Here is an 11040-nt window from a genome sequence, read left to right on the forward strand (position 1 = left end):
ACCAGCATGCATTATTAAGCAACACGCATTATTGGTCACAAGAAAATCCACTCTGGCTGCGGCAGCACAAGCATCAAGTTCGCTGGAGTGTGAATGTGTGGTGTGGCATACTCGGGGACAGGGTCATTGGATCTTACTTTTTTGAGGTCAGCTTGAACGAACGGGAAGATGTACATGGAAGAAATATTAGGTGTTGTCATCGACGAATTTGTCTCCAATCTTTCCCTGAATGAACTGCCCCAAGTGTGGTTCCAGCTCGATGGAGCACCACCACATTTCTTCACCACGGCAAAGAGCTGGTTGGACACACTTTTGCCACGAAAGTGGATCGGGTGTGCAGAAGCGATGTTTCGGCCACCGAGATCCCCTGACCTTTCTCCGCTCTACTTTTTTCTTTGGGGCTACGTTAAAGATCGAGTTTATGCAACAGAGCCCAGTGATGTCAATGATATGAAACACAGGATAATATCTGCCTCTGCGAGCATCCATTCAGAGGTACTACGCACAGTTTATGAGAACGCGAGAGCGGTTTATGCTTTGCATTGCTGTGGAAGGGAGGCATTTTGAACATTTTTTAGGGCATTGACATCTTGATGGGTGAAGTGTTTTCATGAGATTTGAGCGTGACCACACCAAACTTAAAGCGGCAGTATGAAATATTCGTTAGCATAGCTAAAACTGTTTCTGCTGTTGATGGTGCAGTTATTGCTCTTGATTTAAATAAAGCTTACAATACTTGTAAATCAGCAGTCACTTTATTTGCGTAACCCAGGCAAGGAACATGCCCGCTCGTCTAGTCACCATTACGCACGCGCACTGCCCTCCGGCTTCTCTGTTCGCGCCCTTATCTCGGCATGGCAGCTGCCGCCATCGTTACAGGCTGCGCGGTTGCGTGTTACGACAGCCGTTCCGGGTTCTTAGATTTTTTATTTCGCCAGCTGAGAGAAAGGGGACAGTTATCTTTGCGAATGCATCCGCCCCATTGTCAGACTAAACGCTGCATGCAACAGCCACGTCACATCAGGGAGGAGCTTTGCGCCGATCCTAACTCTCTTGCATGCATAATCATGCGAACGACAATTAAAATTTGGAGTCGGATATCTCGGAGCATGGACACGCTAGAATAATTATTTCAACTGATACTTTATAGAAACAAGACTTCCTCTAAGCTTTCAATACAAATATACCCACTTACTGCAGTCGACAAAAAGTTAATTATTCAATTTTAGTAAATTGGGCTGCTCACAGCGATAATTATCATCACACTTTGTGACCCCCTGGCCACAGAACTTATTTGCACAGGTTGTCTTCGCGTGCCTCCCAGTGCCTAATTTTAAGAAAACCATAAAGCTTAGTTTTGATCAGGCACAGCCGCCATGTACATGGCTGTGTTTGGAAACGTCCTTTTCCTATAAGTTTGAAGAAACTGATACCTGGCTTCGCTACAGGTGTTGCACTAGCCGAATAAAAGGCGTGTTTATCATTAGCAGAAACAGCGAATTTCGGTAAACAAGAAAGGCTACTATGATCATCATCATTGACAGAAGCTGACCCCCCCCCCCCCCCCCCCCTAGAAAAAACCTGGATCCGCTCCTGCTCCCCCGTATGCTTGGCTAAGCAACTGAAATGTCTCTGTGAAAGTTTTTCCAAGTTTGTAGCAGAACTTCACACACACACACACACACTGTTCTTCCAATTCCTTCATTGTCACTTTGGCACCAATCCGAAGAACAGCTTGTTCATGTGCTCATTTCAGCGGCTGTAGCTCGCCAACTAACGGTCAGAGCGAAACGCGACAAATGGCAGTTTGTTGTCTAAACCTGCCACTGCATGCGCTCAGTAGCCGCAGCGCGCTCCCTCTGCTGGTTGGCATGCTATTTCAAAAGTTCGGTTTCTTTTTGAACACACCTCGTAGATGGTCATTCCAAATCGTTGAAAGAGGCATAATGCACATGAGGCCGCACGTACAGTTGCTCAAAAAACGAGTGGTGCCATTGTGGCATCTGATATCGCACTGGCGCACGCGCCAGCGTAAGTCTCGTGCCATGCTGTTTATGCTGTACGTGGCACGCCTCCACCGTGGAGGCGTCCCTTGAAAATGCGTTAGCATGCGTGACCTTTTTCGCGGCTTCTGAAATCTACGCGTGGCAGTCGCTCGCTCATCCCGAAGGCCATATCACCGTCGTGGTTGGACTGGAGCAGGGCACGCGCTGCCGTGCGCCCAGTTTGGTCGCACTTCCGTGCTTTGGCACTTCGCATGTGCCCTCTTTTTACCGTGACCGGGTTCGGAGCATTTATTGTAGCCGTACGGCGATTTTAAAAAACGTTCGTTATATCTGGAAGCAGTTTCCATAGGGAGGTTCGGAAAATCGTCAGTGCACTTAAATGTGGTCGTTTTAACCGATAGGTCATTATATCTGGGATCGTTATAAGTGGTTTCGACTGTAGTTCGTTATATATGGAGTCACCCTTTAAAACGCTCAAAAATTAACCGCACTGAAGCTGGCGTTAGCAGTTACAACTCTGCAGCACTATGGTCTCAAAACCAGATTTTCAGTGCCATTTGTGTTCCCAATGTATTCCCACACCTAGCTGCAAACTACCGTTAGAAACATCCGTCTAAAGAGCAAAATGCGGCATCGTGTCGCTCTTTCAAAATGGTACCCGATTCCGATCACTTGTCATTTGGAAACCGCAAGCGCTGCCGGGATTGCTTGTGATCTTTTTTACTATCAGCAGGACATGATTGTATTCTGCACACAAGAGCGAAGTTCTCTAGTTGGCCGGAAGCGTAAACTTCGGAAACTACTGCGGCATGCCGCTATTCTGCAAAGGTCTCGGACATCATGGTCTCGGCATTACCACTGCATGTCAGCCACACGAAAGCTGTAAAAATATATAATCTATGTTGCTTCAGGTGAAAAAAAGTGTGATGTTCAACCAACCAACCAACCTGCGGAGGCAAAAAGCGCTGCAAAGGACACTGCACAACGTGCCAGCAGCTCCTTGGCACTAATTGTATCGAGGGATGATAACTGACAAACGAGATAGTAGTTGTTTACTTGCGCCAGCAGATTGCACCATTGTCATGTCGGCACTTTCGAGTGTGGCTTCGTTTTAATGTTTTATGAGCTCCCGCGATGTTGGAGTGAACAGCCCTATTTACTACTTTTTAACAGCTCCTATGCCTTTTACAACATACCGCTTATAAAGAAGTCTATTTCCTGTCCTGATGACTTTGTTATAATGAGCATTTACAGTTTCTTATGAGCGCTTCCCATCCTTCATACTTGCTAAGTGTCATCCTTTTATGTATTTTCGTACCCCTTTATGCAGCCTTCTGTAAAACAGGGTTCGCACAGCCCCTTGAAATCCTTGAATATCCTTGATATTGACAGTATAAGTTCAAGGGCCCTTGAAAGTACTTGAATACCCGTGGGCTCCTTGTAATCCTTGAAAATCCCGTGGGATTTGTTCCGCTAGAGGAAATTAACGATGTACCTCCGCAAGTCATGCTGATATTTAAGGCCCTTTCCCTTACGAATGCCCATGAAAACAAGCTGTGTTGACTAAAGGGCAACATCAGGAAGTTTCGGTTTTAAATCTCGCAGCCCCTACGTCGTCTGGCAACTAATAAGCATTGGAAATCCAATCCAATGCGAGACATATCGCTCGCTCGGCTTGCGTATAGTGCCTAGAATATACTATAGTGCCTAGAATATAAAAGTATATTCTAGGCACTATAAATATACTCTAGTGTGCCGTCCACCGAGAGTCTCCAACGCGGGACGGTGGCGCGGGCTGTGATGCCTGCCGCCGCGGGCCACCAGACGGCGATGCCTGTCGGCATCATGCTAAATCCTGCGGTGTTCGACTCGCGTTCGTTTGCGATGCGTTGATTGCTACGCGTCGATTGCAATGCTTAGTTCATTTCTCGCCTTGCTGCCGCTTTCGTTGCAGTCTTTTCTTATTGTGAGTGGGTTTTTTGCGTCTATGTGTGCACTCGTCTGTCTAAAGAAACTTTGAACAGGTCGCGAAACCGCGATTTCCCAGAGACGCGGAAAGAAACGGCTCATCTCATTACCCAGCGCGTCCGCAGACCCCGAACGTATTGCGGATTGGGACAAGAACATAAGAGGCAGATCGCCGGGCAAATGGGGAGACTCGCGTCGTGTCTTGCCTGAAGTCCGCCCATGTCTCAGCATGGTCCGGCACAGTCTCGAAGTGCAGCGCACCAAGCGGCCGGCGGCGGCAGGCATCACACTCGGTGCTACCGCGACACCCGCTCTCGGCACACTAGTATGTGGCTTTTAGGTACTATAGTCGGGCCGTTTGTCGGCTTCGTGCGCGCCATTTCAGTGAAGTTCGCGTTTGCGTTGTGTGTTTACTTTGACAAGATGCCAGGCGGGAAGTGCAAGTTTCAGCCTGCGTGGCTGCAACATACGAACTATCGTCACTGGGTGAGACCGGAACCAAGCGATCCTTATCGAGCAATGTGCGCATAATGTCAGAAGACGGTCGACATTGCAACGATGGGGGAATCTGCCTTGAAGAGCCACCAGAAAGGCGAAAGGCGACGAAGTTTCCGTTGAACAGCCAAAGAAAAAGAAGCGGAGATAACAGCTCTTGAAAGAGAAATTAATGCGAAAATAGGGCTCCTTTCCTAAGTCATGTGAGGAAATAAAATTACGCTAACACTCCTTGAATTCTGCCTTTTTGCATCCTTGAAATCCTTGAAATGTCCTTGAATTTCCAGCCAAATATTGTGTACGAACCCTGGTAAAAGTATAAATTTCTGCTATAAAACTATATTCTCTATTGCTGCAGAAGTTCCTGCTGGCAGTATAGTTTTGTCTTTTTCTGTACTGTAACAGTCATGTTGTGAACGATGCAGAGGCTCAGCTTGTCTGACCTTGGCACAAGCTCTTGAAACCATTCTTTTTTTTTTCTCTCTCGCAGAGTCGAGTTTCAACGTACGTGGACACATGATGCCGCAAGAAATGCGTAGCAAGCTTTCACAAGCCACCACCACCACAACCAACACCACCATCTACACTGGAGCATATGGCACCTTTACAGCCTCTAAAATGGATGCAGTGTTCAAGAACACCTGAGGTGGCCCTTCCGAAGACAACCAAGCACTGTGCACCAGGATGGGGCATCTTTGACCACTGCGTGACCTCTTAGTCATATCTTCGTGACCCCTTTCATGCCTTCCTATGTGCTCATTCATTGGCGTCAAGACGGTGTGCGTGTTTTTTTATTTTCTTTTTTTTTTGTTTACAGCTATATGCTCGTTATTTGGCATCTTCCTGACCCCTTTCATGCCTTCCTATGTGCTCGAGCGTTCTTTGGCATCAAGACATGTACGTGTGTTGTTTTTTATTTTTATTTTTTTGTTTACATCCAGACTGAAACCGCTGTGGATTGTTCTTTTGCTACCCGTCTCTGTACGTCAAGCAGTGCAGTGGCATAGCTTCTGCTGGACCTTGGTCGTTCAGGTGGTTTGCGAGGATTTGCAGTGGGCCACTTTTGTTTTGCTTGCTATTTGAAGGCCTGCTCTTGTTGAAATATGTTGAGGCCACCTTCGGGGGCGCAGTACCAGTGTGTGGTGAAAGGGGTGGGGTGTTCTGTTATTTTTTCCCCCTGTCTGGTGAATCACAAGCGAGTTGTAGCGAGCCTGTGGTGGACGAGAGGTGTAACCTTTATTCAGGTGGTGTACTGCATACTCTTGAGCTTATGTCTTGTGTTTGCTGTTCCTCTAGTACAAAAGAAAGTGTGCCACTGAGGAACTACTTTCGTTTTGCTACATGCACGCGTGTACGGGGGGGGGGGGGCAGCAATGCTAGAGGAGCAAGGTAGAATGTCCCCCCGACCATTTTTCACCGACGAAGCTTGAGAACTGAATAATGAATTTCTGCTTTTGCCTCCAAGTGGTGAACTGTGTTATGACAAGTTGCTGTGCAACTTGGGCTTCCTCACTGAACTATGTTGTTGTGGCAACATTGATGTTTGTTTTGATGAGATGATTTAATGACATTTTGTTAGTTGCAAAGTCGGTCTTCTACCTGCACAAATGAAATAAAAGTTAGGCTAAAACTCTTATGCCCCTTTTTCTTTCTTTTTTCTCTTTCTAACTGTTGACTCCTGCCATATTCTACCCTCTTCCACAATATTTTTGTCCATTTACATTGTAGGAAATCATCCGACAGTCATAAAATTGCACTGATTTAAAATACATTTTTACTCTGTGGTATTTTCAGCAGTAGTCGTCTTCAAGGCGTTCTTTTTCTGTCTGTCTCTCTCTCCTCCCCCCCCCCCCCCTTTCTTTCCTCCTGTGTTGTGAAGTATCATACGTGTAGGAGTGACTTGAATAGTAGAGCTTTGAAAAAAAAAAAAAAGGCTGATTTTGGCTTTGGGCACATTTCTCCCCACAACTTTCTGATACTTGTTACGCATAACTTTTTTTTAAAATTTTCTCTCTATTAGAGCTCTGTGCATTTTTTTAGCACTTTTTGATACTTGTTACGCATAACTTTTTTTAATTTTCTCTCTATTAGAGCTCTGTGCATTTTTTTTAGCAGTGGGCTTGTCTTGTTCTTATAGTGTATTATATTACACAATATAGAAAAATGCATGCTGTGTCACTCTTGTGTAACGTCCTGTCTAAAAGACATGTGGTAGTCATTGCTGTGTGTGTGTGTGAGAAAGGAAAACGAGTGTTTATCACTGCTGTGTAAATAAGTTCATTTCAGAGAGCATACCCGTGGTCACTGAAGAGTAGCTGCATGTTGACACACTGTAATTTGTTCATCATTTAACTCGTGCCAGGTTGATGCAGCGGAACCTCAGGGACATACAGCAAATTCTCACAGTTTTGCATTGCAGATCCAAGTAGACACTGCTCCAGTTTTGTGTAGATCCACATTGAATGAAGCTGTTAGCTACATAGAGGCTAATGTGTGTATTTGTCAAGAATATGGTTCTTAGCACTTGTGTATTATCAATATTGGAAACTGATGGCTTGATGCTGTCAGGAAAAACTGGAGCATGCCTTAATCGTGAATCGTGGTAACTGCTTCTGGTGTTCTGCTGCATCATATTCATTCTTGAATTGATATCCAAGTGTGAGAATTTTCATTTGAATTGTGCACAACTTGGTGAGAATGGTAAGATGTTTTATTTGCTTGTTATTGCTGGGCCTGTGTTGTAAAGACATCGCCATATTTGGTCTCGTACAGCCATCTTAAAAAATGGCACACTCTTGTATGTACATATAGGGCACACATACTAACAGTGGAGTCCTATTGGGACAGCAAGGAAATAATGTACGCTCAGGGCCAATGTCCTTTGCAAAATATAGAACATGTGATGCTGTTGATATTGTGCATTTTCTTGTGCACATTATAATTGGAATTTTAGAATGTTAGTTTCCTGTTTGCTGGTGCATCTCCTCAGTTTGGCATCCTATATATGAGTGTAAAATCACCATGAGGCCCCATGCAGTTTTGTAGTGTGCGCAAGGTGACTATGTGCATAGCCACTGTCTTTTTACTTGTGTTATCTTTCCTGTAAGGGCAGCTCCGTGCCTGTTAGCATGTCTGTTGCGAAGGTCGAATTTTGTACATAGTTATACCACTAGAAATCCTGATGCCTGCAGCCTGTCTGCTGTAAAAGGTTGCCTCAGTTCTGTTTGAGAGTTCATTAGTTGTGGCTTTATGTTAACCCATTAACTCCCATGCTGCCCTTCCCCTTGCGTCCTTCGCACTGGTGTTGCAGGCTGTGCTGCCCACTTGTCCAGGCCACAGCTTCTCAGCATTGCTTGCCAGTAAGCAACTGCAGTTGCCAGGCTGTTTCATATTGTTTAGTTTAGCTATGGGGGGGGGGGGAGGGGGTAAATATTCGGCAGAGCCATTAGATGCATGTTAATACTGGAAACAGCGAAATAATAAAGGTCAGCACACAAAGTGGTGCTGCAATACTGCTATTGTAGAACTGTGATTATTAGAAAAACCCTCCTGCACCTGAGCAAGTAGGTGTGTCTCAGAAGTGCTAAGTGTCCTCATGCCAATCTTCTACGGATTTAATACAGTGCACCCTGCTTGGCATGTTACCTCGCATAAAGCACTTCCCAGCTTGACTAAGCTGGGAAGTGCTTATGCTTAAGTGCTTATCTTATGTCGGTATTGTATGTTATACGACTGTGATGCGAGCACTTGTACTTTGATGGAAATTCCTCCCTCCTTTGTTTAAGACAGCTTCCCTATCCCTACTTTTCAATCATCGTCATCAGCTTACAGGGTGCCTCATCAGGACCCATTGGCAATATTTTATACACTAGTAGCTGTATAGCGCCATCCGCGGAGCGTTTTATCGTAATAGGTTTCTTCTAAATGGATTCAACAAGCACTGAGATAGAAGCAAATGAAATGTTAAATGCAGTAGTGTGAGAAGCCGATCCACTCTCCCCGCAGTAGATGCTTTGCAGTAGATGCTTTCTATCGTTGCTTTCTCCAGTGAGCGGCATTCCTCTCCTGACTGCTCGCACATTGAAGCAAAAGGCCAACTCCTATTCTTTTACAGTTCGTTCCCCTGCAATCTCCACTTCCATTCTTTTAAAGCGAATAGCCTTCTTTGCTTCTTTCGCCCATTTTCCTTGTTGGTGCTCGGTGGTTCCACTCACCACCGATACAAAGGCACCAATGCAAAGGGCGCATGCTCTCATGCAACTGAGTTGCAGGGCGTGTTCGTCGCCAAATGACAACTACCTCTTTGGGACGCTGTCACGAGAGAGCTTTGAGGCATTGTTTAGATGCTGTGGTACAGTCTTCCTGTACTCCTGCCACTCTCACCTTTGTAGCGACTGGTGGCTGTGGAGGGCTCCATGGCAGGAGAGAAGCATGGCAGTCGACTTCCACATTGGTGCTCGCACAGCTCAACAAACATGATGAATTGGCTTGTCTGTTGTAGCCATAACACTGTAGATGTGCTGGTTAACGGCTCAGTTCTCCGTGGAATTACGCAATGAAGTAAGCTTTTAGTACCTAAATTTCCTCACCAACAAATATACGCTGTCAAGCGCATCATTCCTTTATTAAAGTGAATAGCTTGCTAGAAGCTTTTGGCTATGCATTTTCATTGATGGTTCCTGCACAAATTATAATTTTTTTTTCTTTTACAGCGAAACTCTTCATGGGATTTCCACAATGGTTACGTGCGGCAGCAAACGGTGGCTGGGTCGGTGTAGACGTAGTATTAAATAGTCGGCAACACAACCTGTGTTGCATCCCCAACGTGCCCGTATGACTAGTTCGCTGGAACATGCAGCTGGATACCGGCATAGGCAGAGTCAATGCGGCATGCAAGCACATGCGTCGGATATAGCGGAGAGTAAAGCAGTAAGCTCACATATAGCGAGGCGTTTAATAAGACTCTGGTATGGCAAAGAATATGTACCGGATACAGTAGACTTCCGTTAATTCGATTCTGACCGAAGGTCCCCGGCCGCGTATTTCTATTTGCGCCCCCGTACAGCGCTCGACCGCTGGCGCCGCGCTGCGCCGCTCGCGCGTACCACGTTTCTAGTCGCCGCCGTTGGAACGGAGGAGGACGGCCGGCGCCAATGCATTTCTATGGGCCCATACTTGCGTTATTCGATTCAAAATTGGCCTTCGTTTAATAATTCGCACTTAACTAATCAGCTTCGCCGCCACGCAGCCGTGTTATGCGGTGAAGCATACCAAGAATGGAACGGGGCCACTGTCACAGTACGTAGTTCGCGTTTCTCAATTAAAGAGGCACGCACAAGACGTCTCTGATCGCAGTACGAACACCTATAAGCTTATTGGCGGCGATTCAGAGCTGTTTCTGACGCTGTGGCGATTTGAGCCCTCGTTTCGCCCGCCGTGCGTAGTAGTAAGTGGTTCTTGAGGAAAGGGAAAGGTTGACGCTATCTTCTGCAGCCCTTGAGGGAGCACGGCTCAGCGTATATGAGACCGTTAACGGGGCCTAGTACGCGTTCCTTAATCAAATGCACGCGTACCCAGCGTTCACTGAAAAGTGGGGAGCTGTGTTTTGGGAAAGCTAGCGAAAAGGAAGGCTGTAAGATGAAAACCCTCCCCCCCCCCAAAAAAAAAAAAAAAAAAATCACCGACGATTACGGTGTTCCCTAATGCTAATTTTGAGTGCAGCTGTTTTGGTGTTTTGAATTCGTGATATTTTGTTTCTAAGAATTTGACCGACAGGGTTTTCTCTGTGGCGGCACTGAGCCTCTGCTCGTGCTAGGGTGCCTCGATGTCCTCCTCCCCCGCCGCTGAGGACATCGAAGCACCCTAGCTCAGGCAGCTGGTTTAGCAGCAGCGGCAGACGAAGCATTTCCACCGGTTGCGTCGCTCATTGTTCAGCAAGAAAGCGTGAGCACGGGAACGCGTGGCTCGCACGGAGCGTATTCTCTAGCGGCGGCGCCGCAGGCGAAGTGGTGTATGCGCAATGGGTCCGAAGCCCACGCTGGCGCTTTGTTTCCGCGCTAGCCGCATAGCCGCATGCCTGGTCGCCGCCGGCACTCCGCTTTCTGTCCATGGTTCCGCTGCGCCCTCTCTGCTTTCCTCCTCGCGCCTCTTCCCTCTCGGCGCTTTGCTTTTATTGCGATAGCAATTATATGGACACTTCAACCGGATTTCTGCCGTCGGCGTCGCCGTCGCCGTCGTCGTCGCCGTCGCCGTGAGGTTCCGTATAGATAAAATCTTCACCGCGCGCCGTATGCCCGAGCGCAAGCGTGCTGGGACGCACGCACTCAATCCCCCACGCGCAAGCAACGAAGCGGGAAGCCAGCGCCGGAGGGAGCGGGGGGGGGGGGGGGGGGGGCACTTCTACTGTGCCAACAACCGCGCTCGTCGCTCGGCCGCACGGTCTCTTATCTCTCCCGCGCGCAAGCAAGGAAGCGGGAAGCCAGCGCCGGAGGAAGCGGGGGGGGGGGGGGGGGGGGGGCGCACTTTTTATTTGCCAACAACCGCGCTCGTCGCTCGCCGCACCGTCTCTTAT

The 11040-nt window shown here is 47.3% G+C and overlaps 1 protein-coding gene across 1 annotated transcript in view; it reads left to right on the top strand.

Annotated features, from left to right (window-relative positions):
• Positions 1 to 7984, top strand: part of LOC119444761 (parafibromin-like) — a 74723-nt gene extending 66739 nt beyond the window's left edge. Inside the window, exon 15 of the mRNA XM_049662690.1 lies at positions 4960 to 7984. Within this exon, the coding sequence (XP_049518647.1) occupies positions 4960 to 5008 (49 nt within the window). The 3' untranslated portion in view covers positions 5009 to 7984. The remainder of the gene's footprint in view (positions 1 to 4959) is intronic.
• The last annotated feature ends 3056 nt before the right edge of the window (positions 7985 to 11040 follow it).

The sequence above is a fragment of the Dermacentor silvarum genome, chromosome 1 (genome assembly GCF_013339745.2).
Source record: "Dermacentor silvarum isolate Dsil-2018 chromosome 1, BIME_Dsil_1.4, whole genome shotgun sequence".
Taxonomy (NCBI): Eukaryota; Metazoa; Arthropoda; class Arachnida; order Ixodida; family Ixodidae; genus Dermacentor; species Dermacentor silvarum.